Here is a 14,689-nt window from a genome sequence, read left to right as displayed (position 1 = left end):
CTTTGCTCCTTGGTAGCTCCTTTTCCTTGCGTTAGTTCTGACCATTAAACATTTCCCCAAATGAACGAATTGCTTGAGCCTCTGCAGACAAGCGAAGGGAAATTTGGAGCTGGGGGAGGGGCTTCTCCCGAGGCGGGTAATGTCTTCCTCCTGCAGTGTCGCCCTCCATCCTTTGAGCTGTTCACCCCCAGATCAGATTAGAATATAATTGGATTATTTCACGGTGTTTCAACTTTATTAGAAGGTACCAAGGGGATTTGAAGGGTGGGGGAGAAGAGCAAAGTACAATGTGAAATTCTCTTTGTGGTCTATTCCCTTTGCCAAAGTCCCCAATTCTAAAATACTCCCCCCTTGGGTGGGGACGAAAGGAGTTGCTGAGTATTGTACCTTTGACACTCCAAGGTTTGGGCCTTTTTTTTAAAAAATCCCAAATTTGCAAGTTTTTTTTTTTTTTCAAACTGAGGACTATGGGGTGTGGACGTGCTGTGACAATTTGCAAACAGCAGGAGCCATGGGGCTGTTCTGAAGCGGTCTGCACCAGCCTCAAACCCGTGTCCAGCAAGGGGCCCGCTAGACACTCCCAGCTGAGTACCGGGAGGCAAGCACACAGCACAACTTCGGAATCCCCCGGGTCTCCGGAAGGAAGAGCTCCGCAGAGCTAGACGTCTGCCTTGCGGCACTCCCGGGATCCCCCCGGCTTTCACCTCCCCCCGGCTCCCCACCCCCGCCCTAACTGTCGAAGTGACAAAACCCGTGACCTTTGGACACAGGTATGCGCCCCACGCGACTGGGCGCGGGTGTCAAAAAGGCAAGCAGCTTCGCCGTCTTTCTGCAAAGAAGTGGCAGTACGCGGCATAGGAAACGGGGAGGGGAATCCTCCACGTGTCTAGGGAGGGAAAGGGGACTTGGGGGAGAGGAATTAAAGGGGTGTCGCCCTTACCGCAGAGCTCACAAAAAGGTGTGTCTCTCCCTGCGGCCGCGCCGGGGCAGGGTTGGGAGTTGTAAAAAACTGGGAGGTGTCTCGGATGTTTATTTTTGCCTAGCAACCCACAGCCAACGGCTTCCCCAGCAGCCTTCCACGCGCGCCTCTCGGCCTCCCCTTGTCCTAGCGTCTGGAGAGCGGTCACTTGGTTTCGGGAAATCGGGGCGAGCGTGTGTGGTGGAGGGGGAGCAGGGGGGCAGTCCCCTCCTTCGCCCACCCTCGGGGTCACCGGGCTAAGCGGCGGTCCTCCTCCGGGGCTTGACTGACCGAGGTGACCCTGGCACAAGTAAAGTTATTTACCAGCTAAACCGGGGAGATGAGGCGGTGAAGGCACTGGGAGCGGGGCGGTGGGGTGGGTGTGTGTGGCCGGGGAGCGGGGGGGGGAGGTTCAGTATTGTTTGTGGGCAGCCCTGAGGTTCGAAAAGCTGCAAATGCATTGGTGTTTGGGGGCGCGCATGGAAAGGGGAGGGGTCTCTGCAGCGATTTCGGTAGGAAGACAGCAGCGGTAGGTTGCGCTGTAGGGAAAAGGAGGGGTGCAGCAGGGGGGGCGCTGGAGAGGCCGCCGCCGAGGGGAAAAGGTCGTTAGCAGGGGAGCCGAGGGGAGTGGTGCAGAAAGCTGGAGGGGGAGACGGCGGGCGGCGGGGCTGCAGAGTTTCCCGGCGAGTGGAGGGGTGGCTATGCAGATGATGGGGTGGGGGGCGGGACTCCGGTGGGTGGGTGGCGGGGTGGGGGTGGGGTGCCGGCGAGCGTGTGTGTGCGGCGGGGCAGGGAGGCGGGGGAGGGGGCGGGGGAGTCCGGGGCGGGGCCTGCCCGGGCCGCCGGAGGAGCGGGGGCGGGGCTGCCCTCCCGGACCGCGCCGCGCGCCCGCGCCCGCCCGCGCCCGCGCCCGCGCGAGTGTGCGCGGGGGCGCGCGCGCGGCAGCGAGCAAGCGAGCGAGCAAGCGAGCGAGCCCGGGACGAGGCTCCGGAGCTGCTCGGCCGGTGCTCGCGGCGCTGCCCGCTTCCCCGCGCCCGGTGTGAGGGACTCGGGGAGGCCGGCGGCGCGCAGGGGAGGGCGAGGCATGTGCACGGGCCGGGGGGTGCTGCAGCCGCCCGAGGAAGAGGAGGACGGCGGCGGCGGCGGCGAGGAGAGCGGGGGGCTCGCGGCGACGGGCCGCGGCCGAGGGGATGCAGCGGACTGTGTGTGTCTGGCCGTAGCTGACGCCAGGCGGCCAGCAGGCGCCGGAGAAGCGCGGGAGGGACGAGCCCGAGGCGGCGGCGCCCGCCGCGCCAAGTAGCAGCGGCACGGACGGCGGCGGAGACGGCAGCCTGGAAATGCATTTTCCTCTCCAGCGGCCATGTTAGCCAGGAAACCCTCGGCCGCCGCTCCCGCCGCCTACCCGACCGGTAAGCAGGGCCGGCCCCCAGCGAACGGGCCCTCGTGGCGCCTTGGGACAGCGAACAAAGTCTGCGCCGGGGCGCGGCGGCGAGGGGAGCCCGGGGCGCACGGCGCGCCCTCGGCCGCGGCTCGGCTCATTGTTGCACGCGGGCCCCGTGAATCCTCCTAGTGCAGCCCCCGCATCGGGGGTCTCCCCGCGCCCGGGGTTCGGCCGTGCCACCCCCGCCCGGCCCGCGGCCGCTGGCTCCGTGCCACGCCGAGCCCCGGGCCCAGGCCCGCTCCGCGGCGGGGGCGCGAACTCGCGCCGCAGGGCCTGACTTAACTTTGCAGATGTCCGAGCTGCGCCCCGTGCCTGGCGCCCCTGCACAATCCCCCCCTCCCCCGGGCGAGCGCGCCCCGGCGTTTTTACGCACCCCGAGCCTGTCCCTCGGGAGAGGGAGCTGGGTGAGCTGCCCAGAGGGGTGGGGCGGGGCGGGGCGACGGGGTCCGGGTGACTTTCTCCCCCCCCCCCACCCCTGACCCTCTTTTGTCTCCTCCCGCGCGTGGCTCCCAGGCCGAGGAGGGGACAGCGCCGTTCGCCAGCTGCAGGCTTCGCCGGGGCTCGGGGCCGGGGCGCCCCGCAGCGGAGTGGGCACCGGCCCGCCCTCGCCCATAGCCCTGCCACCTCTCCGCTCCAGCAACGCTGCTGCCGCAGCGCACACGGTGAGACCCTCTGCGCTGGCGGCCGGGTGGGGGGCTGGGGTGCTGGTTCGGGGAGGGCGGGGCGGGCTGGCTGAAACCCTCAGGCTCAGGTTCTGACGCCTGGGAGAAGATCCAGAGGAAGCAAGCGTCCGTGCCCAGATCCAGGGGTGGTGGCCTCGCTTGGGCGCCGCCTTCCTTAACTTGGGCCAGTCCAGAGCTGCAGCCACAAAGGAAGATCGGTGGCTGGCGTGGGCCCCTCACTTCCCCTCTGGAGCCCGCCCATCCCCAGGGCTCCTCTTCTTGGGAACTTCCTCCTCCTCGCAGCTCCTTCTCCACTCCCTCTTTCCGTGTCCTTGCAAAACCAGAGCGCCTTTCCGCCTTTCCCTGGCAGCGTTAGCATCCCCCACCCCCACCCCCACGCACCACGTTGGGACGTGGGTATTTATAGAACCAGATCTGGGTGAGGGGACTGCCAGGCAGTCGCGCGGAAAAATCGATCCCCCCCGCTCACCCCCCAAGAACCTCCCCGGTCTGGCTCCTTGCAGAGCAGGGAGCATCGCCAATTGTCCCCCGCGTGTGGAAGCATGTTTTATGAGTGCTACAGGTTTGAGCACAGCAGAAATTGTAATTAACGTGAACAAAAATAAGAGCCACGGCAGCAGTCAAAACAACAAGCCACCCCTGTAGGCTTCTGCCGTCGAATGTTTTTCAAAAGGAAAGGGCTTTGGAAGCGGGAGGGTTTGGCAAATGCCAGATGCTCCGCCGAGGGCCGGCAAAAGCGGACAGCCCCTGGAGACTGCAGAGATTGGCAGACTGGATCCCACCTGCCCCCGCCGCACCTTTGCTTAGTCTCCGGAGATGGCCCTGTGATGGTCACTGCCGGCTTGGAGGAGGTGCGAACCTGGAGGAGGTGATGGTTTTCAGGTCTGACTTCCAGCCTAGACAGAGCCTCTTGCAGAGGAGTTGTCTAACAGGGTGAAGGAGCTTGCCTCGGGACTGGGCTTTGCTTGCTTAGTGAAAGTTGAATTCTTATAGAAAAGATGATTTCCAAACCTCAGAGGACCGACTTGGAGGGTGTGTGGTGGAGAAACTTGTTTACCAGAGAATGTGTGAGAGGATGGCTAGAATGCTCTGCCTCTTCTGAGACTTCCAGGCAAGCGAGCAAGTTCCATGGGAAAATGTTTTGTTGTTCTCTCTTTCCACTCTCCTCCCCTCTCCCCCACTCCCTCTCCCAACCTCCCCCCCCCTCCTTAGACAACTAGACCCACCAGCTAAAGGTTCACAGGACAGAACCAGTGTTGTGTTGGAAGTGCAGATGGTGGGAGAGAATCCGATACTATGTTGTCATTCTGATGTTTTAGTTGAAGAGTTTAGGGGTTTGGGCTTGTTTGGTTTGGAATCATGGGACCATTTGGAAAATCTAACATCTAGGTTTTTTCCATGTGTGATGTAATCACATGATTTGGTGTGACTTGGGGAGAAATACTTGCTTTGCAGCTGGCTGGAATTCCAGTCTCCTAAGGGTGGGCTTGACTTGACCAGAACTCTTTTGGCATGGAAATGTGTAGAGATGAGAGAAAACAGGTCTCCATTGGGGGAACCTGTGGGGTGCAGTATGTGGAAGGTTTGGGGTTAGTGGGGTTAGCGGGAAGGAAGCCTGTATTCTGTCTTGGCATCTGTCTGACATACCTGCTTTTCATTATCAAGCGTTTGATTTGGGCAGAATGGATTGGGTTTTCGGTGTTTTTTGTTTGTTTGTTTTTAAGTTTTGATTATGCACAGCATTGCAGGTTGCACCGAAGAGGCAAGTTTAAAGGCCATAGTGTTTATCTGGTCCACGGATGAGGAAATAGTTGGACACATTCGCTGGTTTGGTTAAGATTCCCAAGCCAGTTGACATCAAGGCTGGAGCTCCAGCCCTACCGCCTCCCGTGTCTGATTTCAGCCGACTTCTCAACATTGCTAATTCTAGGAAAGTTTTTCATCTCATTATCGATGCAAGAGCCTTTGTAGATCCATATTCCCATATGTCTTTCAGCTTTTTATAATACTTAGTTTTTAATTTCCCAGCAATAACAGCTGGGAAGAGCTATTTTAGAATGAATGGTGGTGGGCAGACACTAAGGAGAGGAATATGATCTTGTAGCAACTTGGACATATTTTCCCTTGGAACTATGTGAATGTAGAGATTATAAACTTTGAGGTTTATCTGGTCCACTGCCCTTCAGTTCCCTATCTCCTGGAGTCTGTTATTTAATGTATATTCTCAATAGTGTACCTAATAATCTTGGTGCTGGTTAGATTTATTTTTCTTGAAATACATAGGGAGATACTATAATATTTCTTTTTTATTGTTATTTACTTGGTTTTAAGGCCACACCCAGTGTGTTCTGTCTGGTCTTACTCCAGACTCTACACTCAGGGATGATTCCTGGTGGTGCTCGGGGGACCATTTGGAGTGTCAGGGTTCTAACCCAGGTTGGCTGTGTGCAAGGCAAATGCCTTATGCACTGTACAATTGCTTCAGCTCCTATGTTTCTTTTTAAAATTTCAAAATGCTAGCATTTCACTTTAATAACAGCCTTAATGTGTAAAGCACTCCAATGACCCTTTTTAGTTTTAATAAGTAATTAGATCCAAACGCTTTAAAATAATTTTATTTTGAAGAAGAAAAACAAGATATTTAATTCTGAGTCACACAGTCAGACCTTCATTTGGGGATGTTCTAAAATTCCAGGTTTTTTGGACTCAGTTCTAAGATGTCAGAAAAGTGTCCAAGCACCCAGACTATTAGCACAATAGAATCTTTGCGATTTTTGTTTCAATATTAGAAGAGATTAAAACCATTAAACTGGTCAGACTGTTGCTTTCACGTGCTTCTTACTAAAATGTCTCATCGTTAGAGAAGGCGCTCAGATGTATCTGGCAACTCTATTCATTCCTTGCAAGTTTTAGCTCTCAGACCTCCCAAGCAATGCTTAGGAAACTCCAGGGCCACTCCCATCAGTCTTCAGCCCACCGGGCTGGACCAAATGTTGTTGCTGGGGGCCACTGGGCCCTCGCCAATCAGTGCTAGTGATTGAACGAAGGGCTGAGTGCCAGGCTTGCCTGCCAGCGTTTTCTTGGAGCTATCTTCTAGCTCTTGGTGTATATTTCTATTTTAAAATTATGCTTAATTTTTACATTTTAATTTTTAATATTTTATTGAGCTATCATAGTTTTCTGTGGTATTGAACTTATTTTCTAGTTGTAGAGCTTCTACACTGACCCCTTCACCAGTGAGTGTCTGTTTTTAACCATGACCAGCACTATGTGAGGCCTCTGCAAATAGGAGGAAGCCCATCTCAGCTTCAAGACTTGAGTGGTGGGAGTGAGGTTTTTTTTTTTAATCCCTCAGTTTATAATTCAGCCTGCAGTTATGTGTTCTGAAAATGTGTTGTTTTCTCTAGTAGTTCCTCCCACCTTTATAGATCAATTAATTGTGCATTTAAGTTTGGTTATAATTTCAGAATCCTAGGGTATTTGAGACTCATTCCTTTTCTAGAGACTCTCCAGTGAGTGTACTTAAGATCTGGAAAATTTCAGAGTCTACACATTGCTTTTATGTATTGAATGAGTATGTTTGCTACAGGCACTGTCTAACCGGCACTCGGTTGACTTCTGCATTGGGAGCCTAGTACCATGTGACTTGGGTCACCGGGGACAGATCCCAGTTCCCTAGTGTTAACTTCATGTTTTTGTATGTATGTTGCTCCTAGGACTGTTTCAGAGAGGGGACAAGGAAGGAGGATTTATTGACCTGTTTCTCATGTAGTAGGTACTTGTTGAGCACATATGTTTGAGCTTTAGTTACAAAGATAAGAAGTGGCCCCACCCTAGAACTTCTAGTCAAGTGGGTACATCAAGCTACAAAACAAATGCAGTAAAATGAAGTAAACATAATACTGCTTGAAGTTTATGTAGGTGAGGGAAATTTCACAGAGGAGGTAAAAGTGTCTGAAAAGGCTAAGCTACCTTGTGCATAGCCGACCCTGGTTCAATCACCGACACTCCGGGTGATCTCCAGAGCCCACCAGGAACAGTCCTGGAGTTGAGAACCAGGGGTGAGTCCTGAGCATCACTGGGTGTGACCCCCCAAACAAAACAAACAAAAGAGTATCTTATACAGAGAAACTTAGTGTTGGAGAATGAATTGGAGTTGGCCACCCAGACATGTGAGGGAAGGGGATATTAAATAGCACCCAGAAAACTCCAAAATAATGCTACCAAAGCAAAGACTCAGTACCTAATGTAATCCTTCTCAAAGCCCTAGTGAGGTAATTTTCTTAGCTTTTTACTGAAAATACTGAGGTTCAGAGCGATTCAGCCCATTGCCTGAGGATGCACAGTAAATAGTAGAGCTGGGATTCATTCCCATGTGTGTAATTGAAAATCCCTGGACTCCGAATGATTATGAAACATGACCTCACTGAAATGAGAAGAGTGTGAAAAGGGACCGTGTTTCCATGGGTGTTGGGGAATTCGATATAGTAACTTGAAAAGGGTGGCAGTGGCCCTTGAAACCCGAAGGACGCAGACCATTTGGATTCTACATTTTAGAACTTTGTGTTCTTGCCTATAAGTACTCATGTTATCCATGCAAATGGAGTTCCATTGGGGGCCCTGAGCATGCAAGGACAGTGTTAGATGGATAGTTTGAAGCAGTCCCCCAGAGTTGGAAGAATTCTAGACTTAGAAGCAAGGGTGCATGTGAAGAGGCTGTTTTTTCCAGCGAAAAAAATTGTGGTACTAATGGTCTTGGCAAGGTGAAGAAGATGTTATGATGTGATGGAGGAGCTCCAGGTCCACAGCTTGAGTGACTCTGTACAGGTAAAACCTTTTTGTTGATCAGCAGTTGAGGATTGTGGAAGGAGGAAATGGCCCTGGTAGGAAAATCACGAGTTACGCTGCCTGTGGGCAAGGAAAGAAGAGTGTGTGATCTGAGATAGATGAGCCTGACTAGATGGGCTCGAGAGATAATGGCTGGGCAAGTCTGAGCTCCCGGGATTGGTGTGGCAGAAAGATGCCACCGCATTTGTGGTTGCTACCATCAGTGTCTGCTCTGGCTGTGGTCAGGGAGAAGACCTGGAGACACCTCCAGGTAAGTCAGTTACTGGCAGTGGTTGATACTCTTTGGATACCAAGAGAAGACCAAATAGGTGAGATGATTTAGCCATTTGGCAAGCTCATTAGTTCCAGTCACTGAACTTTTGTTGGTGTTGTTTTAATTTTGCAGGTACAAACATTGCTGTGAAATAGGCAAAACTTTTCTTTGCTATCTTTGAAAGAGCTCCTCAAGCCAATTTTGTCCCTAATGAAACTTTTCTTAGGCTTTTTGTAACATGTTGACTGCAGTGTTGGTTTGGCTTCTGAAATGTCTCCATGCTTCCCTGAAGAAGATTGATTCTCCAGCAGAGGTTTATTTTGAACTTCAGATCCTTTCTTCCCTAGTATTTGAACCATCAAGGTGGGGAGGAAAGGTAGTGGAATGAGACTTGGAAACAAAAGTAATTGGACAAACCTGTGCTGCTTTTTTTAAGTACCGAACACTTTCTCTGGTCACTTTTATGGACTGCTCTGCTTTCCTGTAGGGTGAGGATAGAGCCTGTATAGTTGCTGTTACTGAAGATAAGCTCAGTTAGCAGGAAATGAAATACCACCTCTGAGGGGTTTTGTTCGTTTGGGCCAAACCAGGTGGTGCCAGGGAGTTTCGCTGGGTTAGGGGATGGGGCCTGGTGGGGCTCTAGGGACTGTGCAGTGTTGGGATCTAAGCATTCCCTCAGCCTGTTGAATTCACTGCCGCCACCCCTCCCCCACCTGAGTTTTAGTGAATGCAATCTGAGAAAGAAAGAGAAAAAAAAAACTTCCGTCTATGAAATTACATGAAAGAAGTTTCATGTGCTATACTCTTCTTTTGCTGTTTTTAGTAGCGGGCAGTGTTTATCCACATAGTCCTGTGCAGATATTATCTGTGGAAAAGGGGTATTAGTTAAGGAGTCCTTGAACATCTTGATTGGTAAGGAGGACTTGGAAGTTGATTTGATAATGATTCCAGGTAGTTCCACTCCATCTGTTGAGTTACTGTGTGAAGCCAGGCACATGTACTACTTCAATACCATAGAAAGCCAAAAGGTAGGATTTGGAAGGATATCCAGTGGCAAAGGGCTTTAGCTGGTTGTTGGTAGCCCTGAGAAGGCTCACCTTGTCTAGTATGAGTTGAATGACTCAGGGGTTGAGAGTGACAGATCTTTAAGTTTTGTGATATAAAAGTCATTACCAGAGTACTCTTTAAGATTTGTTTTTTGGTTTGGTTTTGTTTGGGGCCACGTCTGGTATTGATGCTTGGGGCTTTATTCCTGGCTCAGCACTCAGGAGTTACTCCTGGTGGTGCTCAGGGGACCTTACGGGATGCCAGAGATCAGTTTGGGTCAGCTACATGCAAAGCAGGCTCCTGAACCACTGTACCATCTCACCAGCCCTGGGACTTTAAGATTTGTCTGAGGTTGGCAAAATTTCCTAACTGGGAGGGCGTCCTGGTGCTCGTCATCCCCACCCTTCACCTCTTTGCAGTATTAATGCTCGAAAGAATCCTGAGTAGGTTTTCAGTAGGAGACTGGGGACCTGTTGGCTTACACCATCAGTTTTGTTTACTCAGGAATGCTCAGGGATGGCCTGCGTGCCTGAAATAGAATGACTGCTTTATTTTCCTTGTTGGAAAGCTGAGTATCCCAGCAGCCCAGAGAAATACATGTCTTCAGAGAGCTAAGCCATTGACCAAATGAAGGCCCAGAAGAGTGTGGTGGTTGGAGTGTTATGCTAAATGGCCTTAAATGGTCATCACAGTCAGTGAGTCTCAGGAACTTTTAAAAATAGGTTAGGGGTTTACAAGATGCTGCAGTGAATGTCTTTGTGGGACTCTTTCAAGATTAAAAAGTACCATTTTCTTTGCCCCTGGGTCATTTGTGGTGCAATCAGTTAGCTTTTTAACTCATAGAGAAGACAGAGAATGAAGCTAATAGTATTTTCAAATAAGTGAAAGATAGACATTGGAAAAAAATGAGTAAGCAAGTCAGGTATGGTCCCCTGCCTTTGAAGTGAGGCAGGAGAGGGAAAACCTATGGTAACCATGCATTCATGCTTTTTCGGTATCCTGTGACTTTGGGAGGCTCCCAAGCAGTGCCCAGAAGCCTGGGATTCTTACCAGCAATTCTTGGCCAACTGGACCGTCAGGTCAAGGCAAGGGCATGTGGCATTGCTCAGCCTGGCTGTGCCGGGATTACCTGGGCACCCCCTGGTGGTGCTCGGGTCTCCAGAGCAGCGCCTGAATATGCTAAGGAGCCCTTGTGGTGCCTGGGGTTGACCCAGGGTTGTGAGTATGCCAGGTATGCACTGACCACTGTATTGTGCCAGTCCGTCTCCTGTGGCATTTTTATGTCAAATGTGGGCTAGCTGGATAGCCGATAATGTGCCAGACCCTACAGCATGTCAGGTATTGTTCTGGAGAGGGAGGTTTTCCATGCCCGGGGTCACTTACAGGACCCACGTATATATCTCGATTATCTTTTTAGGTGTGGCAGGTGTGGGGTCATTTTTCAGGAACTTAAGTTTTGGTTCCTTATGCAGTCCATTATCTCCCTTCTTGCCTCCTTTCTTCTGTCCCATCTTCTCTCCCTGCTGGGGAGTCCTGGGAGGGTCCCTCTTTGGCATGAGGCTCTTCCCCTTTCCTAAATTTGATTCTGATTCCAGCCAGATTAGGGTTCGTGAAGGTGAGGGATGAGGGCTACCTCCAGTTACCCCATTCAACCGGACAGACTTGCTCCCTTCCATTCATATGTCCTTTCCCATTTGCAGATTGGCGGCAGCAAGCACACGATGAATGATCACCTCCACGTCAGCAGCCACAGCCATGGACAGATCCAGGTTCAGCAGCTGTTTGAGGACAACAGTAACAAGAGGACAGTGCTCACCACACAGCCGAACGGGCTGGCCCCCATGGGCAAGGCGGGCTTGCCCGTGGTTCCCGAGCGGCAACTGGAGAGCATCCATCGACGACAGGGCAGCTCCACCTCCCTGAAGTCCATGGAGGGGCTGGGGAAGGTGAAGGCCGCCCCCATGTCCCCTGAGCAGGCCATGAAGCAATACATGCAAAAACTCACCACCTTTGAACACCACGAGATTTTCAGCTACCCTGAAATCTACTTCTTGGGTCCAAACGCCAAGAAGCGCCAGGGCATGACTGGCGGGCCCAACAACGGTGGCTACGACGATGACCAGGGTTCGTATGTGCAGGTGCCCCACGATCACGTGGCTTACAGGTACGAGGTCCTCAAGGTCATTGGGAAGGGCAGCTTCGGGCAGGTGGTCAAAGCCTACGACCACAAGGTCCACCAGCACGTGGCCCTGAAGATGGTGCGGAATGAGAAGCGCTTCCACCGGCAGGCGGCGGAAGAGATCCGGATCCTGGAGCACCTGCGGAAGCAGGACAAGGACAACACCATGAACGTCATCCACATGCTGGAGAACTTCACCTTCCGCAACCACATCTGCATGACCTTTGAGCTGCTGAGCATGAACCTGTACGAGCTCATCAAGAAGAATAAGTTCCAGGGCTTCAGCCTGCCTTTGGTTCGCAAGTTTGCCCACTCGATCCTGCAGTGCTTGGATGCTTTGCACAAAAACAGAATCATTCACTGTGACCTTAAGCCCGAGAACATCTTATTAAAGCAGCAGGGTAGAAGTGGTATCAAAGTGATCGATTTCGGCTCCAGCTGCTACGAGCATCAGCGTGTCTACACGTACATCCAGTCCCGTTTCTACCGGGCTCCCGAAGTGATCCTTGGTGCCAGGTACGGCATGCCCATCGATATGTGGAGCCTGGGCTGCATTCTCGCGGAGCTCCTCACGGGGTACCCCCTCTTGCCCGGGGAAGACGAAGGGGATCAGCTCGCCTGTATGATCGAGCTCTTGGGCATGCCCTCCCAGAAACTGCTGGATGCGTCCAAACGAGCCAAAAATTTCGTGAGCTCCAAGGGTTATCCCCGGTACTGCAGTGTCACGACCCTCTCGGACGGTTCTGTGGTTCTCAATGGCGGCCGGTCCCGGAGGGGGAAACTGAGGGGCCCGCCGGAGAGCAGAGAGTGGGGGAACGCATTGAAGGGGTGTGATGACCCCCTTTTCCTTGACTTCTTAAAACAGTGTTTGGAATGGGATCCTGCAGTGCGCATGACCCCTGGCCAGGCTTTGCGGCATCCCTGGCTCAGGAGGCGCTTGCCAAAGCCTCCCACTGGGGAAAAGACATCAGTGAAAAGGCTGACGGAGAGCACTGGTGCTATCACCTCGATTTCCAAGTTACCTCCACCTTCCAGCTCAGCTTCCAAACTGAGGACTAATTTGGCACAGATGACAGATGCCAATGGGAATATTCAGCAGAGGACAGTGTTGCCAAAACTTGTGAGCTGAGTTGAGTCCCCACCCCCTCGTCCAGCACACCCCCCCCCCCCCCCCAACGCTGGTAATCTGAAAGATACGTTGTTGCTGAGCCTTATTGGGTTGAAAAGGAGTAGCTCAGACCTGTTTTTATTTGCTCAATAACTCATTTGTATCTTTTCAGCACTTATTTTAATGTCAGAAAGTTTTTCCTTTTGTTTTTATAAAATACATGGGGACAATGCTTTAAGTTTTTATACTTTATGAAACTGTTTGTGTTCTAAAAGTACGATGAGCCTTACTGTATTTAGTGTGGCAGAATAATAAACATCAGTGGCAGGCCATTGATTACTTCATGACTGCCACGCACTTACAGATTGGTGTCAAAGACATTCACTGTTTTTATGGTTCATAGTATATTCTCCCCAAGGTGATTGCCCCCGAGGGTCCCCCTTCTCTCTCCAGACCCCACCTTCATACACAAGTGTAGCATGTCCTGCTTCCGCTCCCTGTATGTCTTTGGGGTGGTAGCAATGATGGGAATGAGTATGATTAGTACAAAATGACATCTTAAGATATCCCACCTTAAATTGAGCTCCCATTTGACCCAGCAATACCACTCCTGGGAATATATCCCAGAGGGGCAAAAATGTATAGTCGAAGTGACATCTGCACTTGTTTGTTCATTGCAGCCCTCTTTACAATAGCCAGAAACTGGAAGAAACCTGAATGCCCAAGAACAGATGACTGGTTAAAGAAACTTTGGTACATCTACACAATGGAGTACTATGTAGCTCTTAGAAAAGATGAAGTCATGAAATTTACATACAAGTGGTACAATATGGAAAGTATCATGCTAAGCGAAATGAGTCAGAAAGAGAGGGATAGACATAGAAAGATTGCATTCATCTGGGGGATATAAAGTAACAAAGTATGAGATTAATACCCAAGAATAGCTGAGATCAGCACCAGGAGGATTACTCCATAACTTAGAGGCCAGCCGGGTATCCTAGAGGAAAGGGCTATTCAGATAGAGAAGGGAGCACCAAATAAAGGATGTTTGGAGGATCCTCCCAGGAGGGGAGATGCATGTCGAAAGTAGACTATGGACTGAACATGTTTGCCACTCAATGCCTCTTTTGCAGACCACAACACCCAAAAGGAGAGAGAGAACACAGGGGATTGCCCTGCCACAGAGACGGGGGGATGGGGGGATGGGGGTGGGAGGGATATTATCCATGGTGGTGGAAAATGGGCACTGGTGGAGGGATGGGTATCTGATCATTGTATAATTGAAACCAAAGCACAAAAAATTGTAAATCTACAACTTTAAAAAAAATAAAATAAAATAAAGGGGGAAAAAAAAAAAAAAAAAAAAAAAAAAAAAAACAAAAAAAAAACAAGATATCCCACCTTAGGGATTTCCCCCACCCCCGGAACAAAACCAGATCCCCCAAGGTTTAAACGCCCAGTTAGCATTCTGACTTTCTGACAGTCAACCACACAGACCTGATGGATAAGTGGAAATGTGTGTATTCCTCCAAATTTTCTAATGTAATGAGTGAGCTGTTTTGAAAGGAAGCCTCCTGTTACAGAATTGGTTTGGTACCTAAATTTAGAAATGTATTCCATGAACTGTTCCTTCTCTTTACTTTTCTCTTCTCTGTTCCTCTTTTACCACACATCTGTTGCTTGCATTTAGGGACTTTTATTTTTCCTCTTCAAATATATATTCCAGACTATTAATATGAAAAATACATTTCAGCTGTGATGATGACCATCGTTTCATATTCCAGTGTGAAAAAGAACAGCAGCCTAGCTACTACTAAAAGGTGGGGGTTTCTGTAGATCTAAAGGTTTAAACAGATTCGAGTGAGTAGTTCACAGTTTTCAGGTGCCACTGTCCGATTCTCTTAACCTGGGAAATTACCCACTTTAGAACAGAAGAAGATTCAGAATCCTCTTGATGAACAGGTCATTGTGACTGTTCAGTAAGAACAATTAACAATGGTTAAAATGTTAACAACAAATATAAAAATGGAAAAGTTCAATTTCAAGTTAAATGGTTTGACTTAATCTTTGCATCCTTGGAAAACCCACAGACATCCCATCCCTCTTTTATTTTACTTTTCTTTTGAATTGCACTGATTGTTTTTGTGGTAATGACACTTTACATGGAAAATT

At 50.7% G+C, this 14,689-nt stretch overlaps 1 protein-coding gene across 1 annotated transcript; it reads left to right on the top strand.

Moving 5' to 3' along the window:
• Window positions 1-1,916: 1,916 nt before the first annotated feature.
• DYRK2 (dual specificity tyrosine phosphorylation regulated kinase 2) lies at window positions 1,917-13,039 on the top strand. The gene is made up of 3 exons (XM_056130683.1): window positions 1,917-2,367; window positions 2,913-3,061; window positions 10,931-13,039. Exons 1-3 carry the CDS (start codon window positions 2,319-2,321, stop codon window positions 12,536-12,538), a joined length of 1,806 nt encoding a protein of 601 aa, XP_055986658.1. The 5' UTR covers window positions 1,917-2,318; the 3' UTR covers window positions 12,539-13,039.
• The last annotated feature ends 1,650 nt before the right edge of the window (window positions 13,040-14,689 follow it).

Source organism: Sorex fumeus, unplaced genomic scaffold (assembly GCF_029834395.1).
Source record: "Sorex fumeus unplaced genomic scaffold, SorFum_2.1 ptg000081l, whole genome shotgun sequence".
Lineage (NCBI taxonomy): Eukaryota > Metazoa > Chordata > Mammalia > Eulipotyphla > Soricidae > Sorex > Sorex fumeus.
Note: the sequence above shows the minus strand (reverse complement) of the source record. Positions and strands in the feature narration are given on the sequence as shown.

Bases quoted from the DNA above. Each gene is read 5' to 3' on its own strand.
- DYRK2 (XM_056130683.1), top strand. From the start codon at position 2,319: ATGTTAGCCAGGAAACCCTCGGCCGCCGCTCCCGCCGCCTACCCGACC. The intron at 2,368-2,912 runs GTAAGCAGGGCC...CGTGGCTCCCAG, and splicing joins TCCCGCCGCCTACCCGACCG to GCCGAGGAGGGGACAGCGCC. The intron at 3,062-10,930 runs GTGAGACCCTCT...TCCCATTTGCAG, and splicing joins CTGCTGCCGCAGCGCACACG to ATTGGCGGCAGCAAGCACAC.